The following is a 27,215-nucleotide window of genomic DNA, read 5'->3' as shown; positions in this document are numbered from 1 at the left end:
CAAACAAACAAACACACACCCCCCTCCTTTACTATTTACTTCTTCAATATTCAACAATTAAAGCAACTGGTCTTTCAATTAAGCTGTAAAGTGACTCCACAGAAACTTTGGTCTGACTAGAGGAGCGGGCGGTAACGTAGGCAACAAAAATTATCTGTAAGACTGTAAGGTCTGGATTAAAGGCAGAGTGCGATGAACATTGGTACAACTTTTAATAAAGGACAGCTTTGGAAAAAGAAGTACAAATCTGTACTTTTGTTTATGCTGGACCTGTTTAAGGCCTTACCCCAATAAAGAAGGGCCTTGTGTAATTCTACCTTCCTGGCACAGATAATGAGCACGTAGGCAGCGACGAAGCCCACGCTGCCATGTTATCATCTCCAAAGAGACAGCGAGAGCGCAGCGAGCCGCAGCAAACCGTCCTGCCCGCTGATGCCTTCGTGCCTGTGTACCTGGCAACACGTGCAACCCCTTTCTGCCATTCAGTTTAGTTTTTTACCTTAGTAAACTCCCTCTCTGCCCCCCAGGCTCTGGGGCATTTTGTGCTTCCTTATCACAAAAGGAGCATTTTGAAAGCTGCCAGCTTGCACCTCAAAAATGAGCATCTCCTATTAAACCTAATAGAGAGCGCTACATACTCAAAACAGGAAAGAGAAGAAATAAAGGACAACTCCCCACTCCAAAATTGCTTAAATATAGGCATTATTCAAGACTGATGAAGGGAAGGGTGGGGGGGAGGAAGGCAAGTCTAAGTATCTCAATTTATGTCACTCTAAGATGAGATGAATCCCCAGGATTCACACCAAAACAAGAGACTCGCTATTTGCCATCAGGATCACCGAGCCAACCACCCACATGCCAAACAACCTTTCCCTGAGTAGGAGTAAAGGAGAGACATGGAGGCCACCTGCCCACTCACAGCCTAATGGGCTCACTATGCAACATAAATAAATAAAAGCTGGAGAGCGCAGACTGCTGCAGGACCCTAAAGGTCCTCTTCTGGGTTCCTCCACTTCAGCAGCAGTAACTGTGACCGATTTGCACCACACAGGTCAAATAACACAAGGACATCTCAACAGGAAAACCTCAAATCCCTGAATATATTCCATTTAAAACTGCTATCAAAATGATCTTACTCAAAAAAAAAAAAACCCACAAGACCCATCACTTTCCTTTTTTGTTTAGACTTTTCCTCTTGAAGCAATTACCTGAAGGCAAGGTATGCATGTGCAACCACACAAACCATATTTGCTTGCGAGCATCAAATTATGAGAGTTCTTGGACTGACCATTCTCTTCCACAAATGATCTACATTTTATCATAGCCTTTTCAGATAAAAGTATTTTTCTCTTTTGTTCTTCTGCATCTGGCTTCCTGTGCCATGACTCAGTGGCACACCACCATTCTCCTCCACTTCTGCAGATGTTTTTCATTCTCCCTTGTACTTCTGTCTTCAAAAACTAACTGATGTGTCTCTGCATTTTCTCCTGTAACTTACAAAGTTCTACTCTCGTTAATTCTTTCTCTGTGGTTACCACCGATCTTAACAGATTTGTAAGAATCCGTTCTTTCAAGCACAGTTTTCCATATGTATGATCAGCAGCCAAGCACCATTAGCAAAGTTTAAAATAAGCCACTGCAGCTTCTTAAAGCCAGTACAATTTTGCAGGAAATAGTTCTGCAATGACAGAAATGAATAGTTAGTGAACTATTTTCTTTCCTGCCAAACTGACTGTTTTCAGTTCACTTTAGTCTACTAGAAGTCTGAACATGAGCTGCCATGTTCCCATATATCTGAGGAGCACTTTGTCCACACCAGAGTCAGAAAGCCCCTCAGAAGGTGCTCTTGGGATGCTCTTTGTCTAATTCGCAGAGTTTTCAAATGAAGAGTCTGACTGATCAGGGCCAGCAACGCACTAATCACTTGGCTACTTATAATCTTAACAGAAAGCACTTGTTCTATAGCCAGTATCTTTCCTGGAAGTTTATCTGCACACAATATTTTTAGGAAACATGAGGATAACAAAAGCAGAGACAAAACCCTGTTTAGTTTTCAGTACTGCCCTCCAGAACACTCCACCTTAAAGCAATAACAGTTCCAGGCCAGAAATGGAGCCGAAGTCTTGAGAAGAGTCTTAATAAACCTGCTGGGAAACCTGCAGCTACACTGGCTGGCTACAAATAATAATAATGGAACAGATCAGGGTTTTATTATTGCAGTATTGGAAAGCTTTGCTAAAAACACTATTGAGGTGAAAGCTTTCCAGGAGCAGGACACCCTTCCTTGGGAAATGGATGAGCAGGAGGCCACCCAAAGTGTTTCTAGCCAAGCTAAGCCGCATACACACGGCTGATGACATCCAGTTATGGGTAATGCACTTCTGAAAAACAGACGGCAGCAGTCAAACTACTGGAAGTTACCTGAGATAGAAAATCACACGTGGGAAAACAACTACTGGCACAAATCTGAGAATCCACAGATAAAATAAACTGCTGGTTTAAAGTAAAATGGATTCCTTGAGTGTTTGGGTAGGTAACTACCTATGCTGTGTCTGATGCATGAAACAGCATCATTCATTCCAGGTCCACCAACATGTAAATCTCCTGGACATTACTTTGCTGTAGCTAAACTGAGAAGTAGCACAAGAGTGGGTATCCTAAGAGTGTTTGCATCAGTGTCTTTGTACTTAGCAGATGATAGTCCAAAACTGTACTTAGCCAGACAGTAATCCACTTTATCAGAGCTTGGCTGCCAGCAGGGAGCTCACAGAATTAAAGTTTACTAGCAGAATCAATTCAGAAGAGATTAATGAAAACATGTTAGACATTTTTGTACTGTCAGAGAAGGGAAAAGAGAGAGAAAGAAACCCCATGCAAGAAACTTAAACCTCACTTCCTCCTTTCTTCACTGGAAAGGCCAGCACTACAGTTCAAGCGATGCTTCCCCATCACATGGGCAAGCCCTCTACAAGCAAAGGCAGCGATTCCACACAGCCCTAGCAGCTAACCTCAAAATAAAGGTTACTTAAATATTCACTGTCCAGATTTATCAGTACAAAGATAATTATGCAACTACTGTTAGAAGCCTAGACCATCAACTTTTTAATGTTCATTTTCACACTTTTTTTAGCGTATCCAAAAAAAACCATGCAGTAACTACACCAAGAACAGTACCCAACCACAGAACAGTAACACTGTGCCGTGGAGCCTCTGCGTTTCTCATTACACCAGGTTGACCTGCAGCAAACAACACAGTTAACTTGTTCAACAGAATAGGGAACTTGAAATGAAAATGGTCATACCGTAAATAAAGTCAGTCTGCAAAGCCACAAAGCTGTTAAATCACTGCCAAAAAGTCCCTGAGATTTTCCATATTTTTCCCCCCTCTCCCCCCTCCAAGGAAGCAGGTCTTGGGATACAACTGACTAGCCTCACGCCCTAAAAACTCCCCCTTTACTGATAATTAAACTATACTGATGAAGAGTGGAAAAAAAGAAAAAAGTAAATCAAAGTGAGATTTCACAATTCAGTCACATTAAGAGAGGAAAGATTCTCACTCCCCTTCTCCAGTTTCTCTCAGTGTATTGACCTTTTAAAATCTAATTCAATTTCAACACAATTAAAGCATTAAAAGAATTACTTCAATTAAATTACATGAAATTAATTAACATAATTTCAACAATGGAGTAATGAAATCAATACATTTAAAAACTTACCCAAACGCAGACAGGAATACACAATCATCATGCAAAATATTTGCTACTCTTTCAAAAGTTCTGTAGTTGTCAGAGTCCTTTTGCTCAAAGTATCCAACAATATTTCTTCTACTGCGCTGTAAATTAGAATTTAACATTCGTTTTTAATCTCAAATTGCAAAAAAAAAAAAAAAAAAAAAAAAAGAAAAAAAAATCATTTACTCCCCAAAGATCTTGTAAGCAAACATGAAAAACACCTTGTTTCATTTCAAATAATTTAGCGGTAAAGTAAGGAATTGGGTAGTGGTGATATTCTGATAAAATTAATGAAGTTGAAAGGACTATTGATATTGGAATTAATTTCTAATACTGGAGATAATGATCTAGTTTCATTGCTACAATAGTTCTGAATGGATCTCCACATTCCCCCTACTCCTAATATCAATATGTATTTCAAATACATTACATTCCAAAAATAAAACAAAACAACAACCAAACAAAAAATGTACTACCACAACCAAAAAGAGCAAAACATGCCTCAAACATGCATGTACTTTGAAGGAAAAAAATCAAGACTTACATCAAGAGCAGTTATTTCTTCCAAATCCTGCACTTCTTGGATAGGATTGCTCTTCTGTTGCCTGATATAGTCTGCTATTGCTGTCACAGATCTCTGGCCCCTGTATTCTCTTTTCATCATCATGCCATTCCTGAAGAGCTTCAGGGTTGGGTATTTGCTTATTCTGTATCTCTGAGCTATGTCCGCTACAGAAGGAAATTAAGAAAAAGAAGCAGAAATAAATACACTGAATGTGAAATATTATACGTGCATGTACACACACACAGCGTGTTTGCGAGAGCATTCACATATCTATAAATAAACAATAACCTGAAAAACATGGCAGACAATGGGTAGCTACTGTATTTCTATACTGTAGAACATGCCTACATCTAGGCTCATTCATTTAGTACCCTCTCTTCCTACGAGCAACTAGGAGAGCAATTTAATAGACAGTGTAGGAAGCAAACAAGGCAGACAGGCATTCAGGAAGTTAAAGGATCCAGGAATACTGTATTTGAACTAGCACTCCAAGGACAGTCCTACACAAGTATTTGAAACCTTCCCCCTCCCCCCCCCACTTTTTTTTTTTTTTTTTTAAAAAAAAAAAGAAACAAAATGTAAAATGCAAGTACATGAAAAAATGTTTGAATTGACTCAGAAGTCAAGCAGTGTAAATCTTAAATATTCCATTAAACCCTGGCATTTGATACAGGGAGAGCTAACATAAGCAGAGCTATGACAAAATTATATTCCTTTTAAAATTGAAAGCACACAATGCAAACACCTGAAATATTGCTTGAATTCATTCATAGATCACATCTGTTAGAGTAAATCCTAAAACACATTTTAAAACATTTCCAGACATTTTCACTCTACATTTTCTCATGAAAATAGATTCAACCCAGAGATGGGAAACCTACCAAAACAAAAACACCTCCCAGCCATGATTTTTCATTTTCTTTAAAAAAACACAAGCCTTGATTCTCCAAGTAGCTTCAGATTTCATCGCTCTAGGTTGACACCTAGCACTCCTTCCAGAGAGTTCATCTAGCAGAGTAGCTCGCATTACCCAGGATCTCAAGTCCAGTTTATATCTTCTTGAGGCCAAGAAGGAACCACTGCATCAAGACACGCTACCGAAGTGGACTCCGACCCACGCTCGAGTCTGGGTGATCCCTCCTGCTGAAGGAGCAGCAGCACCTACAAGGGCCAGGGTATCACCCCACCATCACACCTTGGCCCCCTGTTCCAGTTTCCCAGGTCCTAATTCATACTACCAGCACCACCACCAAATATTTAGATCTTAAGTTTCCCAAAGAATTTTTGCTCTCCAGAAAGATGCCCACTAGGATTTGAACAACAGGGACAATTAGCCTAAAACATCCATTCCATAACGTAAGCTACAACCTAAAGCAATTCACATACAGAGGGCTAGCATAATCAGAAAAATTATCTTGAAGAAACATCAAAGCTACAAAAGTCAAAATCCATAAAATAATCTCTGAAAATATCCGAAGTTACTTTTTCTAATGAGGTTCATCTACTGCCTGAAGAAGCAGAAACCACACTACCGCGTTTTCTAACCCTGTGTTTACATGATGGAATTTACTGCATTTGACACAAAACATCTCAACTCTCTCCCCACTTTTAAAGAAACCTTCTGTTTCATTCCTTCAGATGCATATTTGATCTTGGGACTACCAGATTTGTAGCTCTGATTGATCTCATATGAGATCAAATTTATTAAAACAAACAAACAAAACAAAACAAACAAAAAAACACTGCTTAGATAAGTCCCTTACGCTATCTGCCAAGAAATACTACAGAACAAAAATGAAACCTGGTCTTGGGAGGTTTGGTAGGTTAAAACTTGAAGTATTTGTTATTTGCCCTATAAAAATCAAGAGTCTTCTTTCAGTTCAAGCTCACCTAAGGCATTTTTGTCATGTAAAAAGCGCTACTCCCACGTTACTGGTAAGTACTTTATAATACTATATCCATTCTCCCCAGTTAAACTACCCCTCTCATGACATTTGCACACAACATAAGACCTCTGGTAATACCAAGAGCGAGCAGAATTGAAAAGGACATTTAAACAAACTAACCTTTCCCCATGAAAAGTGTTAACAGCAGCTTGCACACTGGATCAAAAGAGGTGTAAGAAAAGGAATCAATGTTCTGCATAAAAGTCAGCTAATAAGAAGCTGGGAACCAGCAATCTAGACCACCTTCTGCTGTTAAGGAGCACTCACAACAACTATTCTTATTTTGACAGACCAGAAAAATTGTTCTCCTTGAAGAGTCATCAACATCCTCTCTGAACCACTTCCACTTTTTGTCTTGTGCCAAGATATCTCTTTCAGAGTGGTATTTTTTCCCCCTGCTTAAGTGGTAGGAATACAATAAAATCCTTATATCTGCTTACAGTTTCAAGGTCATTTATACTCCCTTTATGAACCCAAAACTTCTTATCATAAGGTGTTATTTTGCTTATTGAAAGCACAATAGTAGTACAGTTTAAGTACCTCCTCAAAGACTAGTATTAGCAGACATTACAGAAACGGTCATATCCAATGAAATAAGTAGGTCACTCTCCTATCCTCTTCACAGGGGGTAAATAACAATGTTTAAAATTTGTACTTAGTCGCACTGAAGCCTAACTATCCCCTCCCAGAAAAACATCTTAATACTGTCTGTAAGAGCAGACAGGATGTTGGCTTTGTCATTAGGCAACAAATATTTGACCATGCATCAATTTTTCTCTTTAATTTGCCTTGCCCTCAGATGCTGGTGTGAGCTGTTGCGACCTCCAGTTCACTTCAGTAACAGTACATTAAATGGGAAGTATCTATGCCTGGCTGACCACTCTGCGAGTTATTTAGAGAGATCTCCTGAAAAACTGATCTTTCTATTGGAGTGGGAATCAGTTCTGTGGGCTCCCTGCAGGGTCTTGGTTTCAAACAGAAACAGAACATTTGCAAAGCAAATGACCTACCAGAGGATATCATGGTAATAGTGAACTAATAAGGGCACAAAAGCTGCAGGCCTTAACACCCTTTCCCCACATCCCCCCGCAAAATAAAACCCACCACCACACAGCACCACCACAACCTTGACTCTGAAGTAAGGCAAACTGCTGCAGAAGGCCCACGATAGACAGTACAATAACCTCCATCAGATGTTACTATTAGAAAGCTGCTATCACATGCATTAAAGCTAAAACTTTATCCCATCAAATGAACACTGTAAATCAGGAATCATGCCTCTGGCTTTGCGATTTTAACTCAAAAAGGCAAAAGGAGGAGGACTTCAGATTCTACTTTTATTTCTCACATTTCAGAGCGTGTGTAGGAGAAGTCATGTTCTTAAGGACACTTCTTAAGGACATAAAGACTAAATATAGCAAGTACAGAGAGCTTATAGTACTCCAGTAATAAACACACCAAAACTCTTCACTGTCCCATACCAACGCTTAGCCCACCGCACCTAACCTCAGGCCCAGGAGGACAATCACCTCCTCCTCCATCCGCGCCACAGCTCTGTAATATGTTCCAAAGAGCTCAATTCAACGAGTGGGTGAGGAGGAGGAGGTTAAGCAACAAGCTTCTAGAGTGCTCCAAACACCTGGAAAAAGGTTTTGAGTCACATAGCTTGCTGTGACAAGAACATCTCACGGCTAAACACCAGGCACCCAGTAGCTCAAAGAGTCTTCTACAACAACATTTCTTGCTTCTACCTCAAAGCAATGAAAAAGCTAAAATACCAAAGATAGCATTAAAGCCATTAGCCACCATCAGCCTCATTGGAGAGCTGCTAAAACTTGAACATTATTCTCCTCCCCCCAAAGATTACACTAAAACAAGCTACCCAAGCAATTAGCAATTAAAACCATGTGTGTGTGTAACAGACACCTTGGCAAAGGGGGAACTGGGAACTTCCATCGTACAAATAAACCTAAATAACACAGGCTGCTTCTCCTACAGTTTTCTGCAATAACTATCACCGATTAAGGAGATAGAAGATATAAAACAGTATACGCAAAAGTTTATTTTAAGTATGTAGAGTGACTAGTTTAATAGCCTGATATAAAAGCAATCAAGAAATTTGCTATAACTTCATTTATTTTCATAGTAGCAGTCAGTTGTGGTTTGTTTAGATCTTGCAATAGAATGGATTTCGGGAAAAAAAAAAAAGACAACAAATTCAGAAAGAAAATTTCAGGAAAGGCTGTACAGTAGACTTCACTTTAATAACTCACAAATTTCTTTCACTTAATTCTTTACCCAAAACCTGACTTTCTGGGGATGGTAACTTCGAATACCTAAAGCTATACTTTTGCTTAAAGTCTCCAAGCATGGCACACACTGTACAGAAAGATGACTCGAAGTAGAAGAGAATACTGGGTGTGAGAGAAGGAAGGTGATGCACAGCCAAGTAATTTAGATCTGGGAAGGTATTCCTGACTCTAAATTCCATGATTCTAGAAGAAGCTGCTTCAGGAAGTAAGCAGGAAAACATTCATTTAACAGAGGAACATCAATAAGAGAAAGAAAAATCTGTATTGGACTTAAAAATTAAAAACATACCATATGAATTATTCTACACACAGGCAGTCTGCCCATTTGCTGCTGTTCTAGAAAAGCTATAGGCAGTCACAGAACCTCTATATACTGCATACACTGTTATGTCATGTGTTTAAGACAAAAACAATGTCTGCTTGGAGAAGAGACAACTTCATGCCTCATAACTGTCCCTCAAGAACATGTGCATTCCAACTTTTATTTCAGTTCCCCAATATGGCCCTATTGCTCCAATGTCAGAAAGCAGCTGAATGCTCTAAAGCTGCTCAAGTACCCCAGGGGGAATACTGATGGGCAAGCAATGAGTTAACACTGGAACCTGCAAGGTCACTGCTGATGTGGCAAGGACACAAGGTGGACACTCTGTGTACTTTCCCATAACAGCAAGGAGGGGAGGTGGGAAGTCTTGCAGGGGCAGGGCAGTCTTGCTTCACTACAATTTGCAAACAATACCAAACTTGCTAAAGAGCTGATGCACTTGCAAAACTCTCTAAAGAATCAAAATTCACCTCACTGACAGTGCAAAGAGCAGATAATCTCATGGAGCTCTCCCAGAGAGGCTGGAAGGATCAAGTTGTAAGGATGACCACAGCACAGTCACGTCTTCTTCCTCTGAATGGCATAAAGGACAGGGCCCAACACTAAGGAGCTGAGCAGGGATCAGGAACAGCACCTAAGCAGCTCCTCCAACTGAACCATATCCCTTCCCCTCCCCTGAGATCCTGGGCTAAGGTGACTCCTTAAGGCTGAGAGTCCCCTGCACACTCAGGGAGAAGAGAGCTAGCAAATGTCAGCTGCTCACAGGGCTGAGAGCACCCCGCACACTCAGTGTGAAGAAACACTATAGCATTTTACTGGGACAAGGAGGTACTCCATTTACTTGTGCTAATTGCCAGTTATCTATAATCCTGTCTGAAAATGCTGCCAATCTTATGCTACAAGAAAGTACCCTTATCAGATCTTAGTGCAATCCATCTGCCTTTCAAAGGGCAACTGTTGATCCTTGAGATTTTACTTATGATTGAATTAAAAAAAAAACAACAGCTTTGGGGATTATCACTGGAATAAAACAAGTGTATTTGGCAGCAAAGCCCTGGTGGTTGTGTGAAAGACAACTTGCGACTCTGATCACATCATTGACTATGAGCCACAGTGGGCAGTTGAGCTGAGCATCTCCTCCCTCCCTCCCTCTTCCTCATCACAAAGTCCCACACTATTTGTGGCACTTGGGTCTCTCTGACCCCTCAAACTGCCACTTCGATTCCAAATCACAGACATTTTTTTCCTGTTAAATGAGACAGACCAAACTGATATGTGGCCACATTTACTGATGTGCTGAAGAAGGAAGGCTAGAGATTGCGCTAACAAGTTTATCAGGAGAGGTCTGTTGATGTATACAAGCAATTTTCTCTAGGCTAAATAGGGCAGATCCATCACACCCTGGAGATTGCTGCCTATATATTGCCTTATATTTCTCAATACAGCGAGTAGCTTACCAACCGGATATTAAAGGAAGAACTAAATCAGGATTTACTTACAGTGTTGATCACAGTCTACCCTGGCAAACACTACTTGATTCCTATTTGGGTATTCCTCTTTGATTACATTGGAAGCTTCCTCAAATATAGGATGCAACATTTGGCTGAAGCGGCACCTGTGGGGAAAAAAAAAAGGTAGGGAGAGAGAGAAAGTGAATGAGAGAAAGAGAAAAGAATACAAACTTGAAATCATCCCAGTAATTCACTGAACAAAGATAGGCTCAAAAATAACTTGAATAATTCAGATGGGAAAAAAAGACTGGAAATCTATTACATTCAGAAAATGTGCTAATTTGTTTATCCTCCAAGAAATAGCCCTGGAGAAGATATTTATAAAATAAAATAAAAGTTGCTTTGATTGTTGAGGTTCAAACATTGACAACACTTAAATTCTCTAAGTTCTCTACATGAAGGATCTACCAAATTAGAGAAGGGCTTGATTTTAAAGGTACCTTCAGGCTTGCTGGCACATTTCTATGGAACTGACAAAGAAAAAAGGGAGAAAATAGAATCTTTTGGGCCATCCTATGTTCCAAGAGCAAAATGCTAACAGAAACTGTCTTGCTAAAAGGAAAAACTTCTGGTTATGTAATACATCATTCCCTACTACCACAGAATCCTTTTTGCCTCTGAGAGATTCCCTGACGGAAACAAAAGATGGTTGGAGTAGTGCAAGCGTAACGAGCAAAAATCACACACACCCCCCAAAAGAAATGCCTTTTAAAGGGGCATATTATTGTACTTTAGATTAGAATACTATGGTCAAATGTGACCATTTCCAACACGCAAAAGTGTAAACAGAAAAAACTCACGTATACGCACACAAAAAGAAACTTGTACAACTTACCAGTCAGCATAAAAATTAACTAAAGCGACATCTGCATTGTCTAGGAGGAGGGGAAAAAAAAGTCACATAGTAAGGCAAACTTCTTAAAACACTATAATGCATGACCATAAACATATGCATAAACTGTAAAAACAGTATTTCTATATTGTACAACATTCAGCTTAGTCTGATTGTTAGAAAATGACAAGAATAAATCTTAAAATAGATTTTATTTCAGGTGAGTGGCAAGAATGATGAAAGAGGCCTTTAGTCGAGTATTTTATTGACTTCATTGATATGTTAGATGGTAAAGATGTCAGTATTTAAGGCACTAAGATACAAAAGTAGTAAGTGACATAAGAGACAAGAAGTAATTCTGGATTTACAATTACGGCACTCTAAACCAGCGGCTGTACTCTAATATACTCTCAAAGCATTACTTTAAGGCCCCCTTGTATTTTTAATCAACATTTGTAAAGCATAATGCAACGACTATCTTAAAATACTCTGTTGACGGATTTGCTTCTATACCAAAGCATTACCCCAAAAAAGTGTCCAAGAAAAATACCTGCTGGCTTATGACCCTCATTAAATTACAGCAAAAAAATTTGCAAAGTTTGGAGAGCTAATTTTGATCATAGTTACTTAATATTCTATCGGGATTGCACGACATTTCTGAGCCTAGTTCATACCTATGTATACCTAGTATATACCTATCTAATAGGTAAACATCATTGCAAGATTGATATAAAGGACTGTTGACAGGCAAAGAAAAAAGATTCAAAGTACTCACTTAAAATGTCGTCTATATTTCCACTATCTAGACTTGTTATTTCACTTCTTGTTGGATTAAAAAGCCAAGACACCTAAAAAGAGAAAAAGCAGTCAACAATAAAGCAATATATTTATAATTTTAAACATAACACTTCAAGGCCTGAAGGACACGGAGGAAGCAGAACAAAGAGCAAAATAACAGCAGCTCAGCTGATGCATTTCAGATACTGAATTGCCAGTAATAAACAGAGAAGTAAAAGATTATTTACAGATATATAACATCCTTTCACAGTTTAAGTACAATTGGCTCTCTTCATATTGTCATCCTGTATTATGCTGGCAGAAATATTACTGGTAATTTTTGTACATTTATGAGTAGCTTCTATTCGCAAATATACTCTGAAGTGAGAAACAGAATGCTAGTTTTAGTCATCTAACTATCCCATGACACAGAAAAAGGTAGGAACGGCAGCTATACCTAAAGACAAGCAATTCCCCTTTTGTTATTATCAGAGCTTGTAGGGCAAAAATGGAGATGGAAAAAACAGGAAAGGAATGCTTTCCTTAAAGAATTGAATACACATGCCAAGCAAGAGCTTCGTGGAGACTGGAGATTTCAGTGACACACAATCCGTGAATCTGTGAAACACTTCAATTCACTGAGCCTTGGACCTAATCCTTGCAGCTGCACTGGAAACCTGTGCCGAAGCAGAGGTGATGGCTGCTTTCTTACCAACATTAAAACACTATTAATCTGGAACTGCAAAGAGCACTTGATCAATGGCCCCTACAGCATTAGTAACACTGTTATTTAAGGGATTATGCTGTATTTAAGGAATATGGCTTGGATTAGGAAGCACCTCAAGCAGTAAATCCCAAACATACGGATTTTTGACGCTGGTTCCAATTCACTGCAAGAATAATTCAATGTCAAATGTCAAGTGTTCTAGCATTCAGGACAAACATTCATCAAATATTTGCCTCTCAAAAACACTAGACAGAGTGGGTGTCTGCTTTCATTGAGATCAGCTTACAAAATTCTGGGTGTCTTTTGCAGCAATAGGTTATAAATACCTCCCAAAATGCCTTTGTAAATGACACGTAGGTGAAATTTGCAGCAATCAGTCTTTGCTTTGTGGATCAGTAAATAGTTCTCAGTGAAGTTGCTGAGCCCACTGATCATATTTCCCATATATAGACCAATGCATAGCATACTCAGTCCATCTTAGCCCTGTATAGCAGTCTATGGGGGACAACACCCTCATTTCCATAACATGAAACATGGACCAGCAGCATCATTGCAGTTGCTGCTCAGGCTCCGCTAAGATTCTAGCATTGGATGCAAGGCCAAGACCTCTAGAGAAATGTGTGCAGCAGCCCCCCAGGGCTTGAAGTTTGCTATAGACGAGCGAGTCAAGCGTAGCTTTACAGTGACCAGTACAGATGCCAAACCCATTGGTAAATTGTAAAGCCCTTAGCTGAAACCGATGACCGGTCACCTGAGGAGGCAGGTGAGCATGGCAAGCAGCTGGCTTCCGTGTTTGCAGGGTATGTGCTGCTGTGAGTGCTCGGTTAGATCGCATTTGCATGCAAGAAGCACTAACAGTAACAGGAGAAATACTGTATTATTAGCAAAGAACAATGTAACTCCATACAGGAGCTTTTGAAAGTCACCATCCAATCTAAAGCAGGTCACTCTGCAAATGCATCTGTAAATTCCAGGGCTTCAGCCACCCTGTGAGAAAGTCTCAAAGGCCTCTGATCGTATCCTTGAAGACGACGGCTTTCCTAAGCCTCGTTATAATTTTGGACAAGACTTGCTTACAGGAAAGCCCTGAGGAAGGGGGAACTTTTTAGCTGCTGCCCACAGCTCTGCCTCAGAAGAAATACCCAGAAAGAACTTCTGCAACAGGCTTTGGTGAAACGATGTTCCACAGGAGCTTTGCACTTCATACTGACTTTAACAGAGCAAACTGGATGGCTACCAATTTCTTAAACACACGTAGCTTTTTCTGCTAGTCGTACAGTAGCAGCACCCTCACTTCCTTAAAACATCTTATCTATGCTAGTTATGATAAACTAACCCTAAATTAAATAGAACACAGATAAGCGTAACATTTGCAATCAAAAATAAGTTGTGTTCTTTTGTATATATATTCATATGGATAGAGCTGTGTTTTCATTTATAGATTGCTACAGTACACCTTAGCTTGCAATAAAAATATTTAGTTGGGAAGTCAAGTGCAGAGTTTAGTAATCAATAAAATTCTCTACTACACTGTGCTATATGCAGAAAAACAAAATAAAACTAGTATATCTTTATAGCAAGAATAAATTTTTGATCGCTTTCTTAGCTCCTACTGCAGAAAAAAAATATGGCACAAAATGCTCTACTCAAGGACCCCAAATCATCTTTATATATTCAAGGTAAAAATTAAATTAAACTGTATATCTTATAACTCCTCCATATTAAACAGTAGCACAAAAATACTGAGACTAACAACTTTTTCCAAAAGCTACACAAAAGATGAGATAATCAAAATACTCATTTTTTCACTTTAAATATGAAATACCCTATATTGTCAGAATACGCTCATAAATACATATAAAATTTTATGTTGACAAAATAATTGTGAATGGCAAAATCTTCTCGACAGATAGGCTGACTCACAGAAGAGGAAATTTAAAGTACAAAGTGCCATTAAATATGCAAGGTTCACTTCAGCTGAAGGTATTATTGCCTGCAAGGAAGCAAGCCCACCCTTCTAGCATGGGAATCTTGCTGTCCCACGAGAGGGAATAGAGTTGACGATACTACCATTATTAATATTTAACATGAGGAATGCAATATCTTATTTAAATTGCTAAGAAGCTACAGTGTTTTGAGAATATTACCTGACCTTTGATGAGGTCTCTGAATGATACCTTCTTTTCAGCCCATGGGTATTTTTAAAGGAATAGTTTCTGAATGGCACTCACACATGTTGTCAATAACAGGCACTGAACACATGTTCTTAAGAACATACTAAAGATCTTTAGAACTTTCTCCTTTAAATGCAAGCTTTCTTTATTACTTAATATGCACTGTTTACACACTTAAATACACAATGTTTAAACAAACACGAAAGTATCCCAATGCTCAACACAGTGGAACATAAGGCCACAATATTAATTTTAACTCCTTTCTTCACAGGTAACTCAGCCCTAATTTCTTTCTACTAAACTAACTACTGCTCAATTTACTATTTTCTAATACCTTTACCAAGTAAATGGCTACTGAAATACTTTCTATCAATTATGCCTTTCAAATCGGTTTTATATCTATTCTTGAGGACAAATGTTGACTTTATATTGGATAACATTAATTCTATTTTGATAGAATTTTGGCATGCCGTTGCTCTGGGATTTTATACTTTTTAAATGTCTAAATTAGCTAGTTATATAATGAAGTTTGCCTGGAAGAATAATAACAAATATATAGCAGAGTATTAACATATTACAACTGAAGCACAAAAGTGCACAAGTCACATGAAGATGCACTTACTATATACTCTTAAACATTTAAGTCTATATAATACTTTGTGTTTTTATTAGAAAGCTTAATACAGCAATCCTAGTATTTCTGATTCAGTTCTTCAAGTTATAAAAATCTTCTAAAACCATGCAATGGTATCACTGGCATTTCTTCAGAATTTCCCCCAAATCCCCAAGTTAAATTCTGGTAAGCAGTGCATGGACAGCTGCATGTTTTAAAACAACACAGGAAAGGACAGAACTGGCAGCTCTGATAAGAGAATAGCTCAATGCAAGTCAGAGAGTAGCTGCTGTTTTTGAAGGTACCGGTTGATTCTGAGAAATACATAGAAAATAGCTTACCTTCATTTTTGATTCTTCTTCCTGCTGCAAAACCCCAATGCATGCTCAAAGAGAGACTAATACTACACTACTACTCCCACCATATGACACATGGCTACACAAGCAGCCTTGTACAGAACATGCCCCCTCCCCCTCCAAAAAAACTTGTTCCACTCAGCCACCAAAGGAGCACCTCCAAGTTAAAATGTCAGACTTCATACCCCTTCCTCAAAAGCAAAATAAAAACATACCTAACACTGTGCTGTGCTCCAATAGCTACTCCACACACCCACTAAGTCAACAGATTATTCAGAGGATTTAGCTAAACTTTTCATCTGCATGTTGCTCTTACCAATCAGCACTACGAGTTCTCTTATTGGTAATGGGGCAGAAGAGACAGTTCTATAGGTTTAGTGATGCATCATTCCCAAATTTATTATATCTCATATGCAATTTTCTTACAGAAGGGTATCAGTTTAACTAGCTATACATAGCAGAACTTTAAAAACCACAAGAAGAAAAAAAAGGTCTTATGTACATCAGTTTTTCAATTTTTTTTTTTTTAATTAACATAACGAGACAGCGGTCCTCCCATTTAAAGCCAACTAGAGTTTCCAGCTTGCCATACAGCAACAGAACTTCTACAACCCCGAAGCTCATGTCACTGTAAGAGCCCTTGAGTTTGGCTTCAGGATCATCCATGGAGAACATCTCACTCATAGCATCTCCAGGGCTCTTGCAGCGAGCCACAGAGTTCACAGATCACGGTAAATGCACAACAGTACAGAGAAAACAAAACAAAAAAAAAGGACATATTTCATCCTCTCAGTAAGAACAGTTCAATGCTTAGTTGTGATAAATATACTCCACCTCCAATCTGGAACAGGCTGCCCAGAGAGGTTGTGGAGTCTCCTTCTCTGGAGATCTTCAAAACCCGCTTGGACGCAGTCCTGTGCCACGTGCTCTAGGTGACCCTGCATGTGCAAGGGGGTTGGACTAGATGATCTCTAGAGGTCCCTTCCAACCCTAAGCATTCTATGATTCTATGGTTCTAATCTGTTGATTAAACAAGGTTTCTATCAGCAATGTAGGCTGCTAGAGATAAAGAGCATCTGACAAAACCATACTGTTTCAAAAGACAAACAATCATTTTGAGCTATATTTAAGTAGAGAAGTGTTTAAATTGGTACCAAAAAAAAATTCCAAATCCTCTTTATTATTGTATTTCAAGTGCTATAGCTTAAATTTAATCAGACAATATATATATATGTATATATAAAGAAAGCTACTGAAAGTAGATTTAGAAGACACTACAGTTACTAACTTTCATAGGAACAGAGATAAAAATCTAACTGAACTAGAATACAGACAACATACATTAGAAAAGTAAACTTCTTTGGCTAATTCATTCCAATTAAAACATCTATCAAGGCTAGACAGTGCTGCAGCAACTACACAGGGTTGGGCAGACAAACTAGTACATTAAAAAGATAGCGGGATTTTAGATTTTCCTAATTTCTGGTTCTCTCTCCCTTTTTAAAGAAGTTTGACAGAAGCAAACGGTGCAGATATGAACATTGAAGAATTTTTTGCTGATGAAAAAGCTGAAAACAAAAATCCATTCACAATTTATAACGATAACTTTGAAATTCCAAATGATCAATTCTGTATGTCAAATCAGGAAAAGCCCGACTTTGCACTGCATAATTCCCACACCTCTGCACCCATGAAATGAAGTTGCAGCATTGTTGCCATTTGTGACATTCAGGATAGGGAATGATTCATAGGGACGCCCCAGGGATATCTTGGAACATTCAAGTTCCCCAGAAAAATGAACAAGTCTGTCCTTCCAAGAGCCTGAAACATCTTCATGCAGTGTGCATGATTCGATGTTCATTCAGAAAGTCTGCTACAGAGACCAAAATTAAACCTCAGCATCATGATGCATGACCTCAATTTGATGGCTAGACTCAATCTTGAAGGTCTTTTCCAACAATAACGATTCTAAACACAATTTTAAAGCTTAAGTCTTAGGCACAAATCTAAGAACCACTGCCTTAAAAAAAAAAAAAAAAAATCGGGTCTCAAAAATGACATAAGGCATTTCTTAAAATAAAAATATAGATGGAAGTGAGGTTGAAAACATCATAATTAAGAGAAAACCTAGACTCACCTGTATAGAATTAAAAAAAAAAAAAAAAAAAAAAAGGAAGACTCAGAGAAAAGTTTGAACCAAAAGCAAACACTCTACTGAGAAGACACACATTTGTCCCTTAGGAAGAAAGGGCATGGTGATCTACCATATCTTCATATAAAGTAAGTTTTTAGCAGTAATGTAAGACTAAAACATCTTAGCTATTTTCCATAAGGCATAGTTAGCTATGTAACATGTTGCTTTACCCGCGCATCAATGCTTGCTACTGACATCACCCAAAAGATAACAATTTCTGTGTGGATGTATAAAAGCACTTATATAACATCATGTTTTCTTCGTGTTTTTCTAGCCAAGTGTTAAGAAAAAGTATAGCTGAAACTCATATACTTCTTACTTAGGCAAATGCTTTTACACACGGAAGTTATTAACCAAAACATTTTCATGGTACTTTAAACCTTGGTCTTGGAGACTGCTGTTAGAATTTCATTCCTTACATGCAATAAATGACCTAAGTAATCTTGAAATGTAAACCATTTCTCAATACTTCCTGCATTTTAAGGTAAGTCAGAAACACTTTCTCACTTAAAATACTTCAGGAAGTAATTCTGAATATAAAGATGGAGAAGTAGCCCTTAGTCCTCATTTATATTTTAGACAAATAGTCAAGCCTAAACAGAATTTCTATTAGAGGCTACTTTTTGAGATGCACAATGTATTACTACAAAAGGAAACATACTATTCTATTACTTAGTATGATTTTCATCAATCTTTTCCAGGCCCTTTTTCTAGTCTGTACACACAGGGCCACCACAAAATGCATAATGAGCAATACTAATCTGCACATCATGCTAGGATGCAATTGTGCAACCAGGTATGAAAATGAGAATTATGATGAAACCAAAGATTTTAGAGTATTCAGTGAGAGAAGTATCAACACAATTTAGAAACTCTCACATAATCCTGGAGGGAGAAACTAAAAGTAGCTATTTCTCACCAGAAATGGCATTTCCTGCACCATTAGACATGAACCATTGCTATGCTAGAGTAATAAGAAGGTCTGAACATCTGAGTGGAAAAAAAAAACTTTCTGAATCTGCTGAATACACACACTGTCCTGCTTTAAAAATAACATTAATACTCAAAAGGAGCATATTTGAGTAGATTTTAACTCATCCTGAAATTGTTGCTAAACAAGACAAATCAATTCAAATGAAATGCTCAACTTTTCTTTGTTCTACTACTCTCATTACATATCTTTTTATTAACCATATATTTCGAATTTTCAGCCTCAAAGCCTTTATATCTTTGGTATAAAGACACAACAAATTTAAGCAATGACAAGTCCCTCAAGTTTTACTTTATAAGCAGTTTCAATAAGTGATGCAGCCAGGTGGCATAACAAAAGGGTATTACAGCCCTTGAGAAATGTGTGCTCTGACACACACACCAATTCACTTATGATTCTGGCTGGTTGCTCAGAGCACATAAGAAAGTAGCAATACCCTGAGTACAGAAAACATGCATTCAGCACTTCATGTCATGCTTCCCTGCACAGAATCACAGGATGGCTGAGGTTGGAAGAGACCTCTGAAGATCATCTAATCCAACAATCCCACACAAGCAGGGCCATCTAGAGTACACTGCACGGGGCTACGTCCAGGTAGGTTTTAAATACCTCTAGAGAAGGAGGCTCCACAACGTCCCCAGGCAGCCTGTTCCAGTGCTCTGCCACTCTCACAGTCAAGAAGCTTTTCTCATATCCTGATGGGAGTTTCCCTTGTTTCAGTTCGTGGCCATTGCCACACTGGCCTAATACCTAGAACTCGTAGCAATGGTATTTCCAGTACCACTAATATCCTCTGGGTACTGCATATTTTTCAACACGACCAAGAGGTGACATTTCCTCAGAAGACCTCATATATAATATTTCTGCAGGAGGTTAAGGTTCTGTGCAACTATCAAAAGACAAGTCAGTAATATACAACATAACCCTAACATAGGAAAATTTTGCCTATATTTAAACAACAAGATTCATTCTTGCACTGCTGCTGCTCCTCCCTTCTCCTCTCCCTGGTAGCAAGTATCTGCAATTAACCAACTCATGTATTTAAATGCTTACTCCATAATTAAGCTGTCATTGGAATAAGCTGTGCACAGTTTGACCAATGCAGACACACTGGGATCACTTGCATCTGCCTTTTGGAGCCGGTCAGCTGTCAGCCAACACCAATTCCAAAGTCCAATCAGTCTTCTGACTGCTATCCTATATGCTAGCAAAAGAAAAGATGAAACCAGAACAAACTTCATATATTCGTGGAAGTTATTCAAGGTAGAGGGTTGCTGTTTGTAAAATATAGGACCAGTTTCTGTAAACCACAGCAACCAAAATTGTTACAAAAATCACAGATAAGTGTTGGTTTAGTTCAAAGGAATATTTAACAACTATGTAACGCTGATTATTTTTATATATACATATTTACACTATTAAATTCTGCTGGCTTGTATTGATAGAAAAATAAAACAATAATTAAAAAAAAAGCCCTCAGCCCCCTGCAATTAGATGTTCTTAACCAAAGCAGTTTTAAATGTCAATCAAAGATAATTCCTGGGAGACCTACACACTTGCTGAGCTCCCTTCACTAATTAATGGATCATTAGTTAGAAAGAACCCCTAATTGTTCACCCTCTGCACCACATACTGTCTTAATTACCTTTGGAAAGCAACCAATTTGTCTTTCAGTCATTTTGTCCAAAAATCCCAAATGAATTGACTTAAGAGGAGGAAAAAATATATATATAGATGGATCTATGAAAATCCATCTTTTTTTGTGACTGGCAAATAATTTAGGGGCTAAATCTTTCCAGCAAGATTTAAGAAAAGGAGATCAAAAAAGAGAAGGAGAGAGAGGTGCTACTGACTAAAGGAATAAAAACTCTAGTTGGGATCACAAATGTGCATTTCATCATTGAAATGCTTTGCCTTCATGACGCTTTTAAAAATTAATTATATTATCACTTCGCAATCACATGACAGCTATGAGACAGAGCAGACCCATCCCAGATGGTGCTCTCATTTTCAAGAACATTGGAACAGGACCTTATTTCTTACCTTTCCATTTGTTGCAGAGCTCCTACAGAACAAGTGCTTTCCAGTTTAAGCCCAGTTGCCACGTGAATCCACTTGGAGGTAAGCTATAAGCTTCACTGAGAGCTATCTGACAGCGATGACTTTTCTCTCCACTTTTTTCCAGAAGGTGTTTTTTGTTGTTGTTTTGGTTACTTTTAAACATACAGTTAACAGTCTTTTTTTATTAAGATATACCTGGATGAAATGGATACTGAAGGCAGGCAAGACTAAAGACAGACTGACACCAAAAGATATGCCAAGAAATGAGATCATTTAACTAGACAATTTCTAGAACTACACATCTGCTGCCCCAGACTGATGTTTTATAAATTCTATTTAGGAAAGAAAGCTTCAGTGATCAAAACAAAACCCAAACCAATCCTTTCTCCCACTTTCACCATCAAAACAAAAACAAACAAATAACCTGGTAATAACCTGTGTAAATAACATCGTATTTTCCTTTCTAAGCTAAACGCGGCAAACCATATACTTGCAACCTCCACATTAATTAGTATATCCTTATACTACACTTTTCTCCAAATTAAAGCAACTGAGAGACCCTAGCACACAGAACGTGTGTTACCTCTTTTCAGTAAATATGCCATTGTGAGCACCAGTATTTCATTTCATCACCACTGGTAATAAAATTTTCAGACACTGTACAGTTCACCAACATTCAAGATTCCCAATTATTTCCACCTACATTCTACTAGGATACTCTTGTTTTTACAGCAATATGTACATTGCAGAGCCACTGAAAAACAACAGCAAGAACCAAAGATGCTCAGTCCTCTCATAGAACAAACCCATGAAAGACAAAAGGGCCCAGAGGAGTCAGCTGATTTTCAAGGATGACCCCTTCAAAGCATAAAATGAATTTGCTCTACTGTGCAGAAACTCAAGTAGGTATGGCAGAAGACAAGCAGGGACTAACACAGAACATCCTGTGCTCAACACACACACACAGAAGAAAAAACACACTTTGATAGAAACATGGCTTGAGCAGAGAGAGATGAAATTAAAAATGCCCAAACTCAGCTGGAATTGATACTAGAGAGGAATGCTGAAGGTAACAAGAAGGGCTGCTACAAGTATGTTAGCAGCAAAGAGGTTTTGTTGGCAGAAAGGAGGTTTTAGGCTCACTGCTCAGTGGGCAGGGCACCCAGCAACAGAGGACATGGAAGCAGCTGAGCTAATCTGTGTCTTTGCCTCATTTTGTCACTGATGGGGTCTGCTCTCAGGCTTTCCACATGCATGAGCCTGGTGGCAAAGCCAGGTGAAGAGGGGCATCCAGGGGAAAAGAAGAAAGAGTGAATCATGCCAGACTAGCCACCTGACTGCTGTACTGTGAAGGGCAGCTCTGCGGATAGAGGAATCCTGGCTGGTATTTGCACTGATTTTTAACAAGGCTTCTGGCACAGTCTCTCACAGTATCCTTATCCAGTTCATTACAATTTGGCTGCAAGTGGAATATCAGGTTAGCCACCAACTGGCTGGACTGCTGCCTTCAAAGAGTAAGTTCAAAAGTACCAAGTTCAATTCGTATCTAGTCTTCAGTTGCATTCCTTTAGGTTCAGTACACGGGGAACAGTGTTTTTGCTTTTAGTAATGACTGAGAGGATAGAACTGAAAGAATCTTTAGCAGATTTCCTGACTATACCAATCTGGGGGAGAGGAGCTGATATGCTAGAAGATACGCACTCAGAAAGATGGCAGCAGGCCAAAAAAACGGCCTGATAGTAACCCTACGAAACTCAAAAAAGGCAAGTCCTGGCATGGAATAATCCAATAGAGGCTGAGGGGTCTATGGGACAGAAAACTTCAAGCAGAAACTGGATAGAAAGCTTTGCAGAAAAGCTGGGGAAGGAGTCTGTCCAGTTTTGGGTCCACCAAACCTTGAAGTCCAGCAGACAGCTACCAGGATTAATAGGGGCTGGAGAACAAGATATACAAGACAAAGCTCAGACAACTAAGCCTCAGACTTGAGAAAAGAAAGCTAAAGGGAGATGTCATTGCTGTGCTCAGTTATCTTGTCAAAGGTTACATACAGCCTTACTCTTCTCAGGGATGCACAGTGGTAGGACAAGAGGTAACCGACACACAGTTTAGGAAGAAAAAAATCCAAATAGGTATTTGATTTTCACATGGAGTTTTGTCAGACATTGAAACAGGCACCCATAGACAGTGTAGAAACTCCATCCTTGGAGAGACACAAGACTTGACAGGTAAATATCCCTCATTTTAGTTAGTCTTGCCCTGAGCAGGGGTAAAAACAGACAACCTTCAGAGGTCCCTTCTAACTTGAAGGACTAACCAGCTTCTAAAGACAATCAAAAAAAGTCTAGAATTTGACCTCTTCAAGTAAATACTGAGGCTTGTGACAGTCCTCTTTGTAAAAGCTTCCTTGAAATAGAAAATTTAATAAAAATCAAGAAACAAGCAAGAACCCAAAACATATAGTGCAATAAAAGCAGTACACATGGACTGTCAGTTCATCTAAGGAATCAATTTGTTCATAAGGACACGTAAGAACACCTGCAGTTAGACGCCATGTATCATGTTCTGTCTTCATTTGAGTTAGTTTTTGTACTGTTTACAATCCTTCCAGTATTTTGGTCTGTGTTTGGCTTAAGATACGTACCATCATACTCTACATTCTGTCTAATACCAGTGTAAAACCATGTTCGTGTTCTACTAGCTCCAGGAAGAACAGATTCTGGGGATCACTTGGATTGAGGAAGGGTTGCGCATATAGGGACGATAGAGCTTTCAGGGTTGAATACACCAACTCCTGGGAGAGGCTGAAGATAACAGATGCTCATCTGGAAGACACATTAATGAAATTCTGCACACATGTTTTAAAGCTAAGAACCACTCATGCCATTAAAGGACATATTACCAGGGTACTCAGTTTCTCACTAGTAAAGTACACAGGAATAAAAAGGAAGCTACGGAAATGTTTTGCAATATATTTAGTCACCAAAAGTGAGGAGGCACTTTCTGTAATCATCAGATCATAATTTAACCAGACAGGTTTCTACAACTGGTTTGGAGAAACACAGCATTCTGTATCCGTATCCTCAATCAGAAGTGGGAAAAAAAATATTTTGAGGTAATGTTCAACATAGTGGTAACTTCAGAGAAAAGCAAAAGCCAGCATTAGCAAATAAAAAAAGTAATCAATTTTTAAAATCTCAGGGATACAAACACTCAATTATACAATCAGATGGCTTGACTAACCAACAATTTAGGGAAGAAAAAGAAATCACATATGCTTCTACCAATGGAAGACAAGCTTCAAATAAATGAAGACAAACCAGAAAGGAAGTGCAAAGGGATTTTTTATGTCACTTCCTCTCACTGTCATGTACTTGTATTCAGAGGGGATCTCTCCAGTTTAGAATGTTGGAAGAAAACACTTAAACACTCTTGTTTTGGCTGTCTTATGGTTTCTGCTTGCAGAATTCCCTGATGTTTTTTCCTTTAAAACATTGAGAAAACAGAAGTCTTTTTTTTTTTTTTTTAAAGAACAAAACAAAAAACCCCATACCTTTATTGAAGGAATATTACTGGAAAATACCTCCAGACTCTTTAAAAGCACTTTCAAAGAAACTTTCACAAATATTTTACAACATATTTGTGTGGTTCCTTTTCTCATGAGGCACCTCCTCTCCCTTGAAGCAACCTACATTCCATAGACACTCAGTACAAAAGGTTCATATACACAGGGCAACTTCCCTTAGAGACGTCACCACCACTGCTCACATCTTCATTAGGATAGAAAGAGAAAGGGTGGGTGATGTAGATGACTCTGCTTGTGCAGGAGAGTCAGACTAGATAATCTCCAAAGGTCTCTTCCAACCTTCATCATTCTGTGATTCTCATATTAAGGTAAAAAGAAAAGCCAAGCAATTAACAGTGGCAATATCTGGAACTTATGCAAGTCCTTCTTTTTTTTTTTTTCATTATTAATTGCGGCTAAAACTTCTGACCACAAACATTAAGATATTGTTGGTCCATTTGCTTTGGCTTCAGATAGCTACTATTTTGAGAGATCTGTTGTAGCTCTGCTTCCCTCACACAGAGAGCTTGTAATATATAACGTTTGAGGCCTCCAAGCAAGCTGAGATGGGGCAAAAATGCAGAAGACTCACTTTGCTTGAACTGGGCACACTTTAAGAATCACCAGTGGTATGTGACTTTCTCAAGAACTCACCAGTCTCTTGCTCAAGATAGCTCTCCTGACAAAAAAATCAAAAGTAGATTTAGGAAAACAAAAATTTTGTAAAGATATCAAAAGAAAATGAAGGTAAGGAGGTGTCGCTACAGAGTTCTTCAGCTGCCAGCAACAGCATTTCTGACATCATGTTGCAACTCATTTATACATTTTCCAGAATCATCTTAGTCTTCTTTCTTTTCCTTTCCCTCCTGACTCCTCTGAACACAGGACTTGCCAATCATATCATGGAGTAGCAAGAAAAATGGAATCTAAGCTTCACCTACTTGATTTTCCCTCATAAGGAAAATTCCTCATTTAACTATTATGTTTCTCTTTAGAGGGCACAACAGATGGCTCACACAACTCAACTACTGTGCGCTCCTCCTGAATGGGACATCTTTTATCAGGCAAGACTTAGTGGCCTGAATCTGCCTGCAATTGAAATCTTTGGCTGAAGCCCACATTCAGAATACTGCATTTTGAATAGGATTCCGGAACATGACTGCAGAGAGAGGCTAGTGCATAAAAATACGCTTTACATACTGTAAAATGATATGAGTGTCCAATTTCTCATGGAGCAAGTCACTACTTACTGAAGTTTTTAACTATAAAGCAATTTTCTTTCTTTAAAAAAAAAAAAAAAAAACTTTCAGGACTTGGGTATTTAGTGCCATATTAACAAGACAGGAAAATCAGTTGCAATGCAAGAAGAGCCAGTAATATTACAGTATTTTCTCAGTTAAAAGTTTAATAGGAAATGGAGTTCACTGCTTAGTTCCTCCTCTAAGATACTGTTCCTAACCTGCTAGAATTGCTTTGCTATGTAGTAACACTGTGAATGTGTCACACTGCAACCCAACAGTACCACTAGACCTTAGCTGGTGCTGAAAAGCTGCATCAGTTACAGAAACAATACAGACTGTGCGGTCATTGAAACGTAAGTGTAACACACACCAGGCTTCCAGAACAACCCTATGGAAGGCACTCCACTAACTGATGGTAATTAGGTAAACTATACAACTGAGATAATGTGAAAATTTGGCATGTTCCCAGAATAACAGAGGACATAAATGCATTCTTCAAATAGTGTTGCAGATTGTGTTAAGACGACGCTCTCAGCTTAGCTAGGACACTTTCCTCAAAAAGCTGTAACAAAACAAAAACAAGCAAACAAACAAAAATACTTTTATATATATATATAAAACTGCTGTTTTCATAGAATCACGGAGTGGTTGAGGTTGGAAGGGACCTCCAGAAGTCATCTAGTCCAACCTCCCTGCTCAAGCAGGGACACCTGGAACATGTGGCACAGGGTGGCATCCACCTGTGTTTGAACAGCTCCAGAGGAGGAAACTCCACCTCTCCAGGCAGCCCGTTCCAGGGCTCTGCCACCCTCACAGAAAAGAAGTTCTTCCTTAACTGGAGATAGAACTTCCTGTGTTTTAATTTACACCCCTTACCCCTTGTCCTGTCACTGGCCACCACCGAGAAGAGTTTGGGGCCAGCTTGCTTAGTCTTTCCTCATACAATAGATGCTCCAGGCCCTTAATCATCTTGGTTGCTCTCCGCTGGACCCTCTCTAGAAGCTCCATGTCCCTCTTGTACTGGGGAGCCCAGAACTGCACCCAATACTCCAGGTGCGGCCTCATCAGAGCTGAGCAGAGGGGCAGGATCCCCTCCCTTGGCCTGCTGGCAACACTCCTCCTGATGCAGGCCAGGATCCCATTGGCCTTCTTGGCCACGAGGGCACACTGCTGCCTCATGGTTAACCTGTCGTCAACCAGGACTCCCAAATCCCTCTCCACGGAGCTGCTTTCCAGCAGGTCAACCCCTAATCTGTACTGGTGCCTGGGGTTATTCCTCCCCAGGTGCAAGAGCCTGCAC

General features: G+C 39.0%; 1 protein-coding gene across 1 annotated transcript in view; it reads right to left on the bottom strand.

The window, feature by feature from the left end:
- The window catches only part of ERP44 (endoplasmic reticulum protein 44), a 40,754-nt gene that overhangs the window by 10,495 nt on the left and 3,044 nt on the right, over nt 1-27,215 (bottom strand). The window contains exons 2-6 of the mRNA XM_088526131.1: nt 11,995-12,067; nt 11,223-11,262; nt 10,376-10,491; nt 4,276-4,460; nt 3,717-3,832 (exon numbers count right to left, since the gene is read on the bottom strand). Coding sequence (XP_088382257.1) covers nt 3,717-3,832; nt 4,276-4,460; nt 10,376-10,491; nt 11,223-11,262; nt 11,995-12,067 — 530 coding nt within the window. The remainder of the gene's footprint in view (nt 1-3,716; nt 3,833-4,275; nt 4,461-10,375; nt 10,492-11,222; nt 11,263-11,994; nt 12,068-27,215) is intronic.

The sequence above is a fragment of the Tinamus guttatus genome, unplaced genomic scaffold (assembly GCF_059628265.1).
Source record: "Tinamus guttatus ecotype Peru unplaced genomic scaffold, ASM5962826v1 Tinamus_guttatus_pri_ptg000025l, whole genome shotgun sequence".
Classification (NCBI taxonomy): domain Eukaryota; kingdom Metazoa; phylum Chordata; class Aves; order Tinamiformes; family Tinamidae; genus Tinamus; species Tinamus guttatus.
Note: the sequence above shows the minus strand (reverse complement) of the source record. Positions and strands in the feature narration are given on the sequence as shown.